An 18,139-nucleotide genomic window follows, 5' to 3' on the forward strand; every position below is an offset into this window, starting at 1 on the left:
CCTGCACCAACTCTACTCCTCACCATTCCACTGACCTCCCTCTCATTCACTCACATGTATTTTGTCTTGTTAGTCCTACTGACCTTCACTCCTCTCCTCTCCTCTCATATCTCCACCTCTCCAGGGTCTCCTCAACCTGCTCCCTACTCTCACTACAGATCACAATACAATATGATACACAATACAGTGCATAACCCTAAATAACAGAAATTACATAAAAATTTGAAAATTAAATTCAATATAAAGAATACAACAATAAAACAGAAAATGCTCATAAACCCAGGCTAAAACATAACTCTTTCATTGAACAATCCTCAAATTTTGCATTTAAAATATGCTTCACTTACCGCTACAGACTCCTCTTTATTGATGTACTTCCCGACTTGTGTTTTTCCATTAACGTAGATACCAAGAACTGGTTCCAGTGGCAAGGTTTCAATTTCTTGGTCATCGACGTACAATTTCACTTGCTCTTCTGTTACTAGAAGGCGAAGCTGGTGCCACTTTTCATCAAAGAGTTTCTGCAAATTCACCACAAGAGCCATGTCAGTTCGAGTGTCCAAATAAAACAACCGTAAAGGACGTTCTCAAACCCGGAGGCGTTTCTGTAGCCTGAACATCGTGGTGGGGGTGTCATCCCAGAATTTTCGTCAGTGTGAACAGGCGTCTCTACCATTTATATATATATTTATAAATTTACAGTGGCAAATTAATCGTGGGAGTTTGCATGTTCTCCTCGTGTCTGCGTGGGTTTCCTCCAGGTGCTCCTGTTTCCCCCCACAGTCCAAGGACATGCAGGTTAGGTGCATTGGCGATCCTAAATTGTCCCTAGTGTGTGCCTTGTGGTGGGCTGGCACTCTACCTGGTGTTTGTTCCTGACTTGCGCCCTGTGTTGGCTGGGATTGGCTCCAGCAAACTCCCGTGACCCTGTGTTAGCATATAGCGGGTTAGATAATGGATGGATAATATAATATAATATAATATAATATAATATAATATAATATAATATAATATAATATACTGTGGTGGGCTGGTGACCTGCCCAGGGTTTGTTTCCTGCCTTGCACCCTGTGTTGGCTGGGATTGGCTCCAGCAGACCCCCATGACCCTGTAGTTAGGATATAGCGGGTTGGATAATGGATGGATGAATAATATAATATAATATAATATAATATAATATAATATAATATAATATAATATAATATAATATAATATAGGGCGGCACGGTGGCGCAGTGGGTAGCGCTGCTGCCTCGCAGTAAGGAGACCCGGGTTCACTTCCCTGGTCCTCCCTGCGTGGAGTTTGCATGTTCTCCCCATGTCTACGTGGGTTTCCTCCCACAGTCCAAAGACATGCAGGTTAGGTTAGGCATTGGCGATACTAAATTGTCCCAAGTGTATGCTTGGTATGTGCCTTGCAGTTGGCTGGCGCCCTGCCTGGGGTTCATTTCCTGCCTTGCTCCCTGTGTTGGCTGGGATTGGCTCCAGCAGACCCCCATGACCCTGTAGTTAGGATATAGTGGGTTGGATACTGGGTGAATGGATGGATATTGTTTGTTTTTTGGTTTATTTTTCATTGTCGATTGGGGGAAGTTAATTTGGAAGTGATACGGCTTGTCAGGTCTAACTTCCTCAGCTTGCCAGGCCACAGGTCTTGGTGGTGCAGCTGGCGTTTAGGTAGATTGAGTCAGCCGTTACAACACCGCACGACTCAAACTGCACACTGCACTTCTGCTATCTGCACCGAGTACCGTGCAGCGAGAAGCAACTGGAGCATCGAGACAACTTGGCTAAGGTAAGGAGTCTCATCCCGGCCAGTGTTGTGCATGAACTTGAAAAGAGCGCCTCCATTGAACAAGCTCATTTTTGTAAGAACGGTGAACTTAAGGTAACGTATTTGCAAGTGAAGAACTTGAATGTGAGCTTAGTTCAGTTTTAGGTGACATTCTGGATCTGGTTTAGGCCCGAATAAATGTTTTGCTTTACCCTGTCATGTAGGGTTGGAGCCGAATCTGAATACAGTATTTGGATAAGCACAAATAGTGGATTTTTTACGAATACAGTGGTACCTCGGTATATGCCCATAATTCGTTCCAGATCCTTTGACTTATACCAAACAGGACGTATACCAAACATATTTTTCCCATAAGAAATAATGGGAAAATGATTAATCCGTTCCCATGAAAAAAAATCCTATTGTTATTGCCATATTATACATTGATGGGGTTGCAAAAAATAATTTAAACACTGCTTAATACTAAAATACATAAATACAAAAGCAATTAGATGAAATAAATGAAAACTTAACCTCACTTTACTTTTTAATAACATCTTTGTTTTTCACAATCGTAGATACCGTCGTTCTCGACATATGGTATGAGGCAACCAAATCCCGAATACGCACGCCACCTTCATACTTTTCAACAATCAATTGAAATTTACGTGAAAAATCAGAAAATCACATGAAAATTCACAGAGAGTTCTAGCGCGGGTTGTTCACTGAATGCTAGCAACTGGCGTACTGACACTCGCGGGCAGTCGTGGCTTTGTCTCGAGAGAGGAAAACAAGGGTAGCACACGCACGGTGTTCTAGCGCACAAGTCATATTCCAAATAAAGGTCGTATACCAAGCAACATTATTAACGTTCAAACAGGACGTATACCAAGTTGGACTTATTCCAAAGCGGACGTATACCGAGGTACCACTGTACTGTATTTATTTCAGTCGAATTATTTGCCATTTATTTGTATTTGGAAAAAAAATAATGTCAAATCAAATCGGCTCCGTCTGTGTCTGCCTGCTTGTGCTTAAGCTGCAGCCCTTCTGACATGAGCACGCGGTGAAGCTTCGTGTTCGCTTTTAGGGAAGAGCTGCATTTTGGGGGTGGCAAGTGAGGCCTAAGGGGGCCCCACTTTTGACGTCTGCTTGTCCCATTCGAACGGGTTTGTCAAGTTCTATTTTCCAGTATATATATATATGTATATATATATATCTATCTACAGTATATATATATATATATATATATATATATATATATATATATATATATATATATTCATTGCATTCGTACTTTGAGTCACAACCTGACTGTATGGATGGTTGGTTATCTATCAGGTAGCACATGTGGTTGGTCTGCAGGCTGTCAAATAAACGAACCACACACTGTGGCGCAGCGTAAAGGGACTTTGTCTCTGACGCTGACATCCAAGGCTCGATCCCCGCAAGTGGAGCAGTGTGTCGTGTACTCTTTGCATTATTTGACTGTAAACTATGCAATATATATATATATATATATATATATATATATATATACTGTATATATATATATATATATATATATATATATATATATATTTGAGATGCTTCTAAGAGGAACCTTCAAGGTCAAATTCCGTACATGTACGTCTTTGAAAACATTCCATAGTCTGTATATTAATGCACAAAAACACGTACCGCTAATGATAACTGACTGACGTGACGTCAACGTAAGCTATGACGATGACATCCCGCATATCGAGTATCAATCAATTTTCAATTCAATTCAATTTTATTTGTCATTCAGCAGAACATCTGAGATGTGCTGCAGAATGAAAAGACGATGCACAAGACATATAAAAACACATGGTTAAAATCAATTACATTCTAATTAAAAGTGCATAAAATTCTGATTAAAAGTGCATAATCCTGATTTAAAGTGCATTCAGTGAAATGCTAAAGTGCTTCATTTAAAAGACGAACGGCGGTCGGAAAAAAACTGTTTTTAAATCTGGTGGTTCTGCATTTCAGGCTGCGGTACCTTCTGCCTAAGGGCATGAGGGAAAAGAGTTCAGAGGCAGGATGAGTGGGGTGTCTGGAGATCCGCACAGCTCTGGCCAGACATCGTTGTTTTGCCAAGTCTTGTACATTAGGCAGCGGGGCTCCAATGATCCTCTCAGCAGCCCTCACCACTTTCCTCAGTGCTTTCCAGTCCGAAGCGCTGCAGCTCTCCTGCCACAGAGAGCTGCTGCTGGTTAGCACGCTCTCTATGGTCCCTCTGTAGAAAGTGGTGAGGACCAACTTGCTAAGATGGGCCCTCTTTAGCCTCCGCAAGAAGATCAGACGCTGGTGAGCCTTCTTGGTGATGGAGGAGGTGTGCAGGGACCAGGTGAGGTTGTTTGCCACATTTACTCCTAGGAACTTAGTAGACTGCACAATTTCCACAGCAGTGTTCTTGATGTAGACCGGGGTGTATGTCAGCTGTTTCTTCCTGAAGTCGATCACCAGTTCTTTCGTTTTTTCAACATTCAGTATCAGATTGTTCTTATCACACCATTCCACAAATGATTTCACCTCCTCTCTATAATCCACTCTATAATCCAGTATACTTTTCTAGAAGAGGTCTTGCTAATTTCCGCATGACACTGCATCGCATTCGCACTGTCGTGTTATTGAATTATGAATGGCACTTTTAAAGAGATTATATCACTATATTTTGATAAAGCCCGGGTGTCATCTTGCAAAAATTTAGCTGAATATTGTAATGAGAAAATCCGGTGTATGTTAACATTGCTAATTATTTAATTTGTGCTCAAGTTTCTACAGTCCACACATACCGGTAACAGCGTTTGACGTAACGGGGCCGGTCAGCTCTAGGCCCGGCACACCCCTAAGGCCGCCTCTGCTTTTAGTTTTACTTCACGAGACCACTTAACATTTTTCCCCATTGGACAAGCGATATGTGTCGCCAATTGTGACCGGTTAGTTTACCTACATGCTGGTTCCACAGTCACCATTTGTGTCACATGGTTGGAAACAGAGCTGTAATTTATACGTATACCTGCATCTGTTTCATTTCTTTTTTGACCAGGAGGATATTAGCATAGATGGTTATTCATGTTTGTTGCTGGGTATAACTCAATAAAGTGTATTAAAATAAAAAAGTCTTCATAATTAACGTATTTAACTCAAGAACACTGTAATAGCCTAATATAAGGCATGTGCAAAATTGAAAACTTAAACTCACAGGTCATTTATTCTCACTCCTTAAAAATACAAAATGAACCGAACATGAACTAGTTCAAAATTGAAATGGTGAACTGTGAACGTGAATCGATTCATTTTAATCTGCATGAACTGAACTTTGAGCGAGTTCTTCTGAGGGATCCCGGGATTTGTGGTGACTAACAGCCTCTATCCTTTTGCCAACACTTTGGACAACAAAGCCCGCTGACGTCACCTCCAGCTTGGCTCTGGAGGTCCCACCTCTTCCGACCCACCGACAACTTAAAAAGTGAGACTGCCAGGAGTCGGCGTTCAAATCCCAAACCAGATTCTAAAGAGCAAGTGATGAGAGATTGGGAGCGTTCGCTGATTATGGCGTGTTGCCGCACTAACCACATGACAAGCCACCTGGAATGGGACCCGAGTGCAGTGGGTGACACCTCAGCACCACACTGGAACAGTGGCCAGAAAAGAGCAGTTCCAATAACTTTTGGAGTGATCGCAGACGTCCTCGTTTTTTTTTTTCTTTTTGAATTTGTGAAGCTCCTTGCTCTTTCCTTACTTTTTGGTGGAGGGGGATCTGCACTGGCAACTGGAAGGTTGCTGATTCGAATCCCGTAAACAGCAGAAGTGACTCTACTCCATGAGGCCCTTAACCTGCAATTGCTCCATCCTCTGTATGACGTTAATCTGCAAGCAGGTCCTCGGACTTACGGGGAAACTTATCCTGAAAAGTAAAGTTAGTCAGGGATCAAAGCTCATCCAAATTGGACGACGTGTGGCCGTAAAAATCTTCAAAACAGTTGACGCCAGTTCCATTATGACGTTAATCTGCATCCAGGTCCTCCAATTTACAGGGGCTGGTGACAGTATTGGTACTACAGCCACCGTCAAAAAACCTCACGCTGGTCCAGTGTGGTGCTGAGGTGTTGCCCGCTGCACTCGGGTCCCAGTACAGGGGGTTCATCAAGTGGTATCAGCGTGTGCCCCAATGCTCCACTCAGGTAGTGGAGACCATTTGTTTAGCTGAAGCTTGCCAGCTTCCTGTGGGAGATATCTTCTAGAATGCTCTGCTCAGAATCCCCCCTTGCCAAAGTGGTTTGAAGCACTCCCCAAGCCCCCAACCCTGCCATATATTTGACATCCTGAAGACTCAGGGGTTGGTTAGTTAGACATGAAAGTACACCAAGAAGCCTAACGAAACACTAAAATTACTGTTGGTACATCTAGCTTACAAACAAAGACCAAATCTCACTCCACCACAGTGGACTACACGAGCTACTTGGACACTGATCCCTCCCAGCTGGGTCTCCTTGGCATGAGTGTATGATGCTGAAGGACTCAAAACTGCCAATGACCCCAGGTACCATCACTAGCACCCGCAAGGTGGGTGATAAGTCAGGTTGGACCTGAGCACACACAGCCCAAGGGTATTTGAGGACACTGCAGGGCCAACTGCTCCAGGCTGGCAACACCGAGAACTTAGAGAGTTTCTTATACAAGAAGAAGAATGGAATAAATCGATAAGTGATTACATCGAGCATACAATAAAAAATTGAAAAGAAAATCATTAGGAAGACAAAGCTGTGGGTTGTTTAATCAATTATAATAAGCCATTAAATAAGAGATGCAAGCTTATTAATAAATTCATATTTTCATATTGTGAAGCCAGATGGAAGGACCTGGGGAGACAGGACCTCTATGGGACACTACCTTCCCTGAGACACTAGATGGCAGCCCTCGCTGGGCGGCTGTGACACCATGGATTCCCGCAGGGCATGCTGGGAGTTGGAGATTCTGTGGGGGTCGCCAGGTGGGGGCTGCAGAGCCCTACCTCGGGCTTTTCACCACGCCTGAGAGTGATCCCAGATCTGGAAACCTGGAACACTCCCAGGAACAACATAAAAGGAGCCGCCTCACTTCACTCGGAGAGCCAGAGTCGGGAGGAGGAAGACGAAGCTTGCCAGAGAAGGAGTGGAGGCAGAAGGACTGAGAGTGACCCAAGGGGAATAGGAAGGGGCCGTGTCTCATATCCTATGGTGCTGTACTCTGCTGTTATCTGGGGGGCAAGGAAGAAGTGCTTCCCCAGCTCAAAGGGTGTTGTGTGCTGCACTTGTGTCTCTGCCTGTCTGTGTCGGGTTAGGCCGGCTCCACGCACCCCTGGGCTATCACAATACATTTTGCAATCTTTCTGGAAAATATGTTCTCACGTGCTGGAGCTGCAGATGCTCTTTAGGCTGAAATCTTTCACTGAACTGACGCTGCCAACGACGTTCCAGGTCCGGATCTCCCTCCATTGCTGCTCTGTAACATCTCCACGATCTGCCTCATCCTCTGTCCACACAACTTTACCACCAACCCTGCTTCACACGGCTCACCTGTGCTCACCCAGGCCGGAGGACCTTAGCAAATAGAGGAGGGTTGGTGGACCTGTACAGATGCCATTTCCTCTTCCTCCTTACACTGATACTGCAAACGAAACTCCAGATCCCGGATCTCAGCCTTGAGACTCTCCAGCAGCTCTCCAGAAGAGCCAAGCACTCAGCACTTTGATAAACTGGATGGTAGGCCTTATCTTTATCCCACTGCTAACACCAATGTAGCACCGGCGTTCAGGTCCAGAATGGATTCATTGTCATTATATTTACTTACTAGCTATCCTTCACGGCTTCGCCCTCTTATTAGTGAAACAGGACAGTGAGGAGGGCCCTGACATCACTCTTCCTCTTCCCCTCGGCCCACAGCCTCTGTCTCGGATTGTTTCTGCAAGCGAACTAGGATTCTTAGCGCAATGAGAGAGAGAGGGAGGTTAGGAGTATTAGCACTGATACAGTGCATTGCCGCACCCACCACACGACGAACCAACTCAGGATCCAGATTAGGACCTGAGTGCAGCCATGCAACGGGTGATACCGCAGCACCACACTAGTTGAGATGGAGTGGAACAATGGGAGGTTTTTTTTATGGTGGCCGGAGTGCCAATTCTGGCACCAACCCACAAGTTTTTCCCTGTAAGTTGGAGGACCCGCTTGCAGGGCTGGATGCAGATTAACGTCATACCCAGGACGGGCGCAATGAGAGAAGTCGCAAAATCAACTGGAATGTTCAAGCATCCATCCATCCATCCATCATCCAACTCACTATATCCTAACTACAGGGTCACGGGGGTCTGCTGGAGCCAATCCCAGCTAACACAGGGCACAAGGCAGGAACCAATCCTGGGCAGGGTGCCAACCCACCACAGGACACACACAAACACACCCACACACACACCAAGCACACACTAGGGCCAATTTAGAATCGCCAATCCACCTAACCTGCATGTCTTTGGGTATTTGTCTTTTGGGCATGCAGGGAGGACACGGGAAGCGAACCCAGGTCACCTAACTGCGAGGCAGCAGCGCTACCACTGCATGTTCAAGCAAATTATACAAAACCAAAAAGATCTAAATCCGTGAAGTAGTTCTGTCGTTCGCTAACTGAGCGGAGTTAAGGTTATGGCCAGAGGCAGACACGTGGGTGAGGAGGGCTCCACCCCGTCCCCACAGCCCAGTGAGTCTCTCTCGGATTTTGCGGTAATAAATCGGTACCGCAAGTGAACTATGAAACTTGGCACGATGAGATAAGTCGCAGAATCAACCGGAATCTAAATCTGTGCAGCAGTTCTCTCGTGAAAAGCGAACAGACAGACCAATGGCTCTAAAAAACTATAAGAAATTTCGCGCTTGGACCACGAAATTTTGAAAACCGTTTCTTAGCGAGCACATGTGGGCCAAGGGTAACCTACGTTCCAAATTTCAAGTCCCAAGTCCTCATGGTTTGGGAGATTTCGTGATGAGTGAGTCTGTGGTATTTGGCTTTTATATACTGTATAGAGATTGAGTGTAAATCAATGGGAAAAATGGCAAAGTTTTTCCAAATAAAATTAAATCAACATCACAGTAAAGGGTGCAGAAGGTGACGGGGCCCAAAGACCTTCTGAATCGACTAAATGAACTAAACGTTACAGTTTTCCGTTAAAGTTTAAAGTGTTTCTCCGGTGCACACTTTCTCACTATAACAATACCATTAAGACAACCTATTATAACGTGAAAGCAGATACAGCCAGCAATTGCCCAAAGTCCACCCTCGTAACATCCATCCATCCATCCATCCATTTTCCAACCCACTGAATCTGAACACAGGGTCACGGGGTTCTGCTGGAGCCAATCCCACAGGGCACAAGGCAGGAAACAAACCCGGGCAGGGCGCCAGCCCACCGCAGGGCACACACACACACACCAAGCACACACTAGGGACAATTTAGGATAGCCAATGCACCTAACCTGCATGTCTTTGGACTGTGGGAGAAAACCAAAGTACCCGGAGGAAACCCACACAGCGCTACCCACTGCGCCACCATGCCGCCCACCCTCGTAACATGGTGTTTTTTGGTTTTTTTTAAGTCCCCCTCGGAGGCTGCCCTGTTAATGGCTCTAATTCAGTAGGGTACAGCTTAGAGTATTCTAATAAAAAGACTCGACTTTCAAAGCTTGATGGCATTCATCAGAGACACTAAAATCGTTATTTAGAGAGCTATCTGGCTGACTTTGTGTCTGCAGTTATCCTGGAAAATAAAAAAAAAAATCAAAGCTGAATTTGTGTATTTCAGAAATGGCATCTGCATTGGAACGGATTAAAGCTGTCATCGGATATTAAATCAAAGTAGACAGCCTGCCGAGCATTAATACATCTACACTGATTTTAATGCATAATACATCCACTCCCTTTGGTCCTGGACTTTATTTCTCAGTCTGTAAACATTTTTTTATTAATCTTTTCATTTTCTCTGCCTATATAATCCAATATAAGGGTGGTGTGGCTGCACAATGGGCTCAAACCACATGTCCAGTTGTTGTCTATGCGGCATTTCCATTTTTTCCTATGACATCTTAAAGATTAATTTCATCATGTTAAAATTGGCGGCACAGTGACGCAGTGGGTAGCACTGCTGCCTCACAGTAAGGAGACCTGGGTTCTCTTCCCAGGTCCTCCCTGCGTGGAGTTTGCATGTTCTCCTCACGTCTGTGTGGGTTTCCTCCAACAGTCCAAAGACATGCAGGTTAGGTGCATTGGCGATTCTTCATTGGTTTGTGGGGGTGTGTGTCGCCCTGCCCAGGACTGTTTCCTGCCTTACGTCCTGTGTTGGCTGATTTTGGCTCAAGCAGACCCCCGTGACCCTGTAGTTAGGATATAGTGGGTTGGAAGATGGATGGATGTTAAAACTTAGAACTTTATATTCAACCCAATATCAACAAATTCTTCAGGATAATATTCAAGCGTCAGTCACAAAGTTGAAGTTACTTACGCAGGGTTTGGATATTCCAACAAGATAAAACACAAAATACAGTTTGAAATCTACAAAGGCATTCATGCAGAGGGAGACGTACAATGTTCTGGAATGGCCATCACAGTCCTCTGACTTGAATATCATCGCAAATCTATGGGATGATTTGAAGCAGGCTGTCCATCAAATTGAACTGAACTGGAGAGATTTTGTATGAAGAATGGTCAGAAATACCTCCATCCAGAATCCAGACACTCATCACAGGCTACAGGAGGACAGTGTCTGGAGGCTCAAAGGAGCAAAAGGAGGCTCAGCTAAGTTTTGATGTAATATCTCTGTTGGGTGCCCACATTTATGCACCTGTCTAATTTTGTTGTAATGCATATTGCATATTTTCTGTTACTCCAATAAACTTCATGTCACTGCTGAAATCCTACTGTGTCCATAAGGCATCCATCCATCCATTTTCCAACCCGCTGAATCCAAATACAGGGTCACAGAGGTCTGCTGGAGCCAATCCCAGCTAACACAGGGCACAAGGCAGGAACCAATCCAGGGCAGGGTGCCAACCCACCACAGGACACACACAAACACACCAAGCACACACTAGGGCCAAGTTAGAATCGCCAGTCCACCTAACCTGCATGTCTTTGGATTGTGGGAGGAAACCAGAGCGCCCGGAGGAAACCCACGCAGACACAGGGAGAACATGCAAACTCCACACAGGGAGGACCCGGGAAGCGAACCCGGGTCTCCTAACTGCGAGGCAGCAGCGCTACCCACTGCGCCACCGTGCCGCCCGTCCATAAGGCATGTCAGATATTAAAAGGAAGTTGCTACTTTGAAAGCTCAGCCAATGAGAAACAAGAATCCAAAGAATTAAGAGGGGTTCCCAAACTTTTTCATATGACTGTAAATATAATCCAGCGTCAGTCGGTATGTCTGTCCGCTTTTCACGAGAGAACTATTTAATGGATTTAGATTTGGTTTTTTTTCTAGAATTTGCTTGAACATGCTGTTGATTTGGCAACTTCTCTCATCGCGCTAAGGATCAGAGTTCACTTGCAGGAGTGATTCATAAGCGCGAGTCTGAGAGAGAGGCTGCGGGCCAAGGGGAGGGGGACACGTGACGTCAGGAGTAGAGAGCCGGGCGGGGTCCTCCTCACTCACTCACTCAGTCACCAGCTTCCACTCGAGTCAGGTGTGTATGTCTGTCCGCTTTTCACGACTTTTCACGACTTAATTGATTGAGATCGGGTTTTTTTCTATAATTTGCTTGAACATTCCGGTTGATTTTGCGACTTCTCTCATCGCGCTACGAATCATAGTTCGCTTGCGGTACCGATTTATTTGCGCAAATCTGAGGCAGAGGGGAGGGAGAGGCGGGACCTCGGGAGTGGGGGGGGCCAGGCGGGGCCCTCCTCACTCCTGTGCCAGTCTCTGTTCAAGCCGCTCTACTTCTCGCCATGTGTTGGAGCGCACCTTGCCTCCGCTTAGCCAGCGATACCGGTTTGTTCAGCAGACATTATTATCTAGAGATTGTTAAAGAGTAACGTTTGATGGTTTTGAGAGAGGGATACAAATTATTACATATTTTGATTGGTTTTAAAAGTTTGTTCTGTTTCACTGCTACACGGGTGGAGCCACAGGGGACAGCTAGTACCATATAAGGAAAGATTCAGGTCAAGCAAAGTTTAAAGGATAAAAGGTCAAAGGACAGGATGTAAAAGGAAATTGCAGGATATTCCATCAGTCAGTCAGTCAGTGAATCAGACATCAGTCAGGGATGATCCAGAGAAGGATTAAGACCGACAGCCAGGAAGCTGCAGGGTTCCTTTCCTTTTGTTTTGTGGTCAGGTCAGGTTGGGGAGCGGGCACTGGTACAGCGCGTTGCCACACACGCCACACAACAAAACAGCTTGGGATCCCGGTGGGCAAGAGACAGTCCAGTCCCACCCTCCAGAAATGACCCATCATCTATCTGCCGCAGCCAGGTGTTATGTGGGCATCCCCTTGGCCTAATCCATCTGCTGGAGTCCTCAACAATGAGGATCCTGTGAGTCGGGGAATCGCGCCACATGCCCGTACTGTCGTAACTGATGCACTTTTTCACAATGCAGGTAATGATTTGTGGAATGTTTGATGATTGTTCATGTCTCTCTATTATTAAAAAAAAATCTTGGAAGGAGACGAAACGTGATTTTCTCATAGAGACACTTATATGTCCCGCGAGACAAGTTCACGCCCGGGGCCAGAAATAAAGGACAAAGAGTAGATGACAAAGTAGAATGTCGTAAAGAATTAAAAAACATTGGCATGGTACACATGCAGAGCAGGCTAGAGATAATGGAAGTCCGAAAATACGAAAGTCTTAAAAAAAAGGATAGGAAAGATCGCATTAGCGCAAACAAACGGAAATTATTACTCGGTGAAATAACGGAACAGCGAAAAGAGATCGAATATATTGTTTGGATTTAAACTTTAAGTCGGAGACTTGTAGATCATCCAGTTCGTGTTGCCATCGAGAATGAAAAGATTCCAAAAACGCTGGCACGGTATGAAGTCCCGTGAGAGGGAGACTTTTAATGTGAGATTCTTTCAAGTCACGCCCTTCTTACCAACCTTTTTCAAACAATACCACGGCCATCTAACTTCAGTCGTGTGAGTGCTTTTGTCAGACACACTTCCTGTGCTCCCAGCTCTTAGAAATTTTATCAGGACAATAATTGTACACATTTGTAGATGACACGTCAACGACTAAGCAAAGAAGAAAGAGCGTGGACAAACATTCAAAAAAGTCATTTTATTTATTAGAGAGAAAAAAACGATATTCACTCACAGCCAGTTATACGTTGCGTTGTCACGATGTCAGTCCAAACACGGAATCAAAATTCAATGAGATCTTGAAGAAAAGTGAATTCCAAATTGTTTTTAGTAAAGTTTTAAAGTAAAAGTGAAAATAATGCATATGTGACAATTCCCATGAAAATAACAATCTCTTAAAATTGTATATCCGGTTAACCCATCCTGGGGGAGGGTGAGAGAAGCATGCAGGGGGCGGAACCTCCTAGTTATATAGAATAAAAAAGACAATGCCTATTGTTAATCTGTATCACGTCTGAATGAACATGAACGTTAACTTCTAAAGCCGAGGTCCTGCTTAGTTCCAAAGGTTTTAATTCCAAGCTGAAGACTCACTACTTTGGTTTAGCATACCCCGACTAGAGCTGCGGAGTAGTTATACATAGTGCATTTCTGTGATTTGTCATTAGCACTGAATTATAACTAATAAGACATTTATAAACCGTTACTAATCCTTCCCTGTTCTGTTTCTCTTCTCAGTATCCTCATGTGGCACTTGGTACCACTGCTTGACTGCCAAGTTGTTTGCCTGTCTATGGGCATAAGGCAAGAATCAACCCTTAATGTGGTAGCAGTACATTGTAGGACAATAAATTACATTTAAGTAACAGCAGGATCCACACATGTCCATTTCCATGTATTTGCTTAGCAGACACTTTTGTCCAAAGCGACTTACAAAAGAGGTCAACGTAATCGAGTAACATCAGTATGAGGTACTGTTTGGGGACAAGTGTGACAGGATGATGGGGACAAAATTGATCATCACAAGCAAGAAGCTCAGAACCCCAAATGAGTTACAAGTCCCAGATTTACAAAACCTAACAGTCAATTTCAGTTAGACTCACCAAACTAGAGGGACTTCAAATGCTTCTTGAAGACATTGAGAAAGTCAAAGTTTCGAACGGTGGTGGGCAGCTCGTTCCACGAGCCAGCCAGGAGCTACAGATGAGAAGAGTCTGGAGTGAGATTTGATGCCACGCAGAGGCGGCATCACCAGATGCCATTCATCAGCAGATCTGAGTGGTCGAGGAGAAGCACAGGACCTCCCAAGTGTCTCCGTATATATTGAGGGGGAAGACCCATTGACCACTCTGTAGTCAAGCATCAAAGATTTGAACTCAATGCTTGCTACTACAGGAAGCCAGTGTAGAGATCTGAAGAGAGGAGTGACGTGTGCCCGCCACCGGACATGTCGCTGCAATTTGAATCAAGGACAAAGAGTAGATGACAAAATAGAACGTCTTAAAGAATTCAAAAACATTGGTGTGGTACACATGCAGAGCAGGCTAGAGATAATGGAAGTCCGAAAATACGAAAGTCTTAAAAAAAGGATAGGAAAGATCGCATTAGCGCAAACAAACGGAAATTATTACTCGGTGAAATAACGGAACAGCGAAAAGAGATCGAATATATTGTTTGGATTTAAACTTTAAGTCGGAGACTTGTAGATCATCCAGTTCGTGTTGCCATTGAGAATGAAAAGAGGTCAACGTAATCAAGTAACATCAGTATGAGGTACTGTTTGGGGACAAGTGTGACAGGATGATGGGGACAAAATTGATCATCACAAGCAAGAAGCTCAGAACCCCAAATGAGTTACAAGTCCCAGATTTACAAAACCTAACAGTCAATTTCAGTTAGACTCACCAAACTAGAGGGACTTCAAATGCTTCTTGAAGACATTGAGAAAGTCAAAGTTTCGAACGGTGGTGGGCAGCTCGTTCCACCAGCCAGCCAGGAGCTACAGATGAGAAGAGTCTGGAGTGAGATTTGATGCCACGCAGAGGCGGCATCACCAGATGCCATTCATCAGCAGATCTGAGTGGTCGAGGAGAAGCACAGGACCTCCCAAGTGTCTCCGTATATATCGAGGGGGAAGACCCATTGACCACTCTGTAGTCAAGCATCAAAGATTTGAACTCAATGCTTGCCACTACAGGAAGCCAGTGCAGAGATCTGAAGAGAGGAGTGACGTGTGCCCGCCACCGGACATGTCGCTGCAATTTGAATCATCTGCAGTGGCTTCGTGACACACGCTGGTCCTCATGCCAGAAGAGAATTGCAATAGTGCAGACGTGACAAAACTAGAGCCTTGAGTATTGGAAAGGCACTATATAAATAAAATGGATTATTATTATTATTGGAGCCTGGACCAGGTGTTGTGCTGCAAATTTTGTCAGATGGGATCTGATCTTGTGGAGATTGTACAGAGTGAATCTGCAAGACTGGTCCTTGAAGGGCAGCTGGTCATCAATTGCCACCCCAAGGTTGCATACTGACATGGCAGGTAATAATTAAGAATGCTGAATGGTGATGGGGTGCTGAATAGATGGATGAGCTGGGATAACAAGAAGATTCTAGTTCCTTCACCCAAGTCGAGTGTCAGTGACACAAGTAGACAGGGCCGTCTTAACGCATGGGTATGCCGGGCAGTTGCCTGGGGGTCCCCTTCCTAATCTGTGTATGTTGTGACTCGCTGAGTGATTGTGTAGGTAGGGGCCCAAGTGCACTGCTTTGCCCCGGAGGCCTATAATGCTGTGTCACAGATGCCCGGGGTTCATGTCCGGCCAGGATGCCTCTTCAATGTAAGGACCGAGGGAGCAAGCTTGGTCAGGACAGTAACGCCCCCTGGAATTGCTAGATGGCAGCCCCCGGGTTGCATCGGGGCCACAGGCATGATGGGATTTTGGTCTGTGGCCACCACCAGGGGTCACTGCACTGGTTCCTGAGCCCATGTGGGCGGTTCTTCCACCACACCTGGAAGTGCAGCCTGAAATGGGTCATCAAACACCTGGAGCATTTCCGGGTGGGCTATAAAAGGAGCCAGCAGCCGCCAATCCGGGAGCCAAAGTCTGGAGGAGGGAGACAAAGGTTACCAGAAAGGTGTGGAGAAGAAAGAAAAATATTGTGTGGATTGTGCTTGTGTCGGGATTGTGTTGTGCCTGTAGGAACAGGGAAGGCGTTGCCCACAGGTGAAGAAGAAGAAAAGAAAACATTTTCTTTGTTTTATGAATGTGCCTCCTGCATCTGTCTGAGTGCTTGTATAGCGCCTTTGTCACAGCTGTTAAGACAGCCCTGCATGCAGAGGTCCTGTGTGGTCATCTGGAGGGAATGGCAGGTATAGCTGGGCATCATCAGCCTAGCACTTATAAGAGAGACCATGGGACAGGATGATAGAACCTAGTGAGGAGGAGGAGGAGTACAGGGAAAAGAGGAGAAGGCCTAGCACTGACGCTTGGGGCTCAGATGTGCTTGACATCTCATAATTATAGTAATAAAATAAAAACCAAAATGAAAAGGGAGAGATGAAAAGATACACAGTCAGAAATACGTTCTTGGCTTCTGTTTCACACGACAGTTACCAGAACTCTCAGAGACAATGCGAGATAAAAAGATTTCATCAGTGGCGAGATATTTCATACACAACGTTTGAAAAAGAAAGACGCACGGATAATAAAACGCCATTTGCTTTCATCTTTAATTGCCCCCCTAAGGGGGCGAAGCCTTGGAATCAACCTGCCAGACTGAAAAGAACAGGTTACGGCAGGGTTATGCTGTAGCTTTAAATAACCCCTCAGCCCCCGGCTCTTGGCAGAAATAATCATTTTTAATATTGTACTGATTGATATGGCTCCCGGTTAAATTTAGGGCAGATTTCAAAATCCTCCTTTTAACATATAAAGCATTAAATGGCCGAGGTCCGGCTTACTTGTCTGAACTTATCATGACTTACAAACCTGAGCGCACATTAAGATCTCAAGATGCCGGTCTGCTTAGGATTCTAAGGATTAATAAAATTACAGCGGGAGGTCGAGCTTTTAGTTACAGGGCCCCTAAACTGTGGAATGGTCTTCCTGCTTCTATAAGAGATGCCCCTTCGGTCTCACCTTTCACATCTCACTACTTCAGTTTAGCACACCCTGACTAGAGCTGCTGATGAACTGTACAGACTGCATCCCTGTTGTTAGTCATTAACACTAAAACATAAGTAACATGATAGTTAGAATTGATTACTAACCCTCACCTATTCTGTTTCTGTTCTCGGTACCCAAATGTGGCAATTGGTGCCACGGCCCACCTGCCAAGTTGTTTGCCTGCCTGTGCTAAAGTCATCCCTGATGGAGGATCACAGGAATCATGGGAAAGAGGGGCCCTTTCATCGGAGCAACGATTCAGCCGTGGAATGGCCAAATGGGGAGGCAGCTTGATGGATGAGGTCTCCAGGACTCTAAAAATATCCAAATCTAATTATGTCATATCATCTACTGTTAAATTCTGCTCCGTACTTTTAAAATCTTTATTTTTATGCTGTATTAAGGGTTTGTTCTGTTCTGTGTATTGTATTGTATTGACCCCCTTTTTTCTTTTTGACACCCACTGCACGCCCAACCTACCTGGAAAGGGGTCTCTCTTTGAACTGCCTTTCCCGAGGTTTCTTCCATTTTTGCCTACAAGGTTTTTTTGGGAGTTTTTTCTTGTCTTCTCAGAGGGTCAAGGGGGCTGTCAAGATGCAGGGCCTGTTAAAGCCCATTGCGGCACTTCCTGTGTGATTTTGGGCTATACAAAAATAAACTGTATTGTATTGTATTGTATATGCCCTTGGGTATGGGGGCTGTTGGGACACTTCGCTTTAGACTTCACTTTTAAGCGGCAGCCATCAAGACGACAGACAAGTAGAGGTTGCCTAACCCGCTGGACCCCAGCTCTGCTATTGCAGAAAATCGTTTTGAAGTGTAATCTTATCATCGGCCGGAAGGACTTGCTAAGGGCCGAGTGCCAGGGGTCTGCTGTTGTGTACCAATATCCAGATGTTCTGCCATTTCTGGTAAAAAATACCACATGCTGCAGCCATGTCTGTATCTGCTTTACATCACCTTGAAATGTAAACTCATTACACTGGTATTTATTAAAAAAAAAGATAAAAACAGAATTAGTGTCCTCCGAAAAATGAACTAAACTTATTTTTATTTT

General features: G+C 44.8%; 1 protein-coding gene across 1 annotated transcript in view; it reads right to left on the reverse strand.

The window, feature by feature from the left end:
* col21a1 (collagen, type XXI, alpha 1) overlaps window positions 1–18,139 on the reverse strand; it is a 211,993-nt gene that overhangs the window by 130,382 nt on the left and 63,472 nt on the right. Inside the window, exon 6 of the mRNA XM_039738189.1 lies at window positions 348–521. Within this exon, the coding sequence (XP_039594123.1) occupies window positions 348–521 (174 nt within the window). The remainder of the gene's footprint in view (window positions 1–347; window positions 522–18,139) is intronic.

This window comes from Polypterus senegalus, chromosome 16 (assembly GCF_016835505.1).
Source record: "Polypterus senegalus isolate Bchr_013 chromosome 16, ASM1683550v1, whole genome shotgun sequence".
NCBI classification, from domain to species: domain Eukaryota; kingdom Metazoa; phylum Chordata; class Cladistia; order Polypteriformes; family Polypteridae; genus Polypterus; species Polypterus senegalus.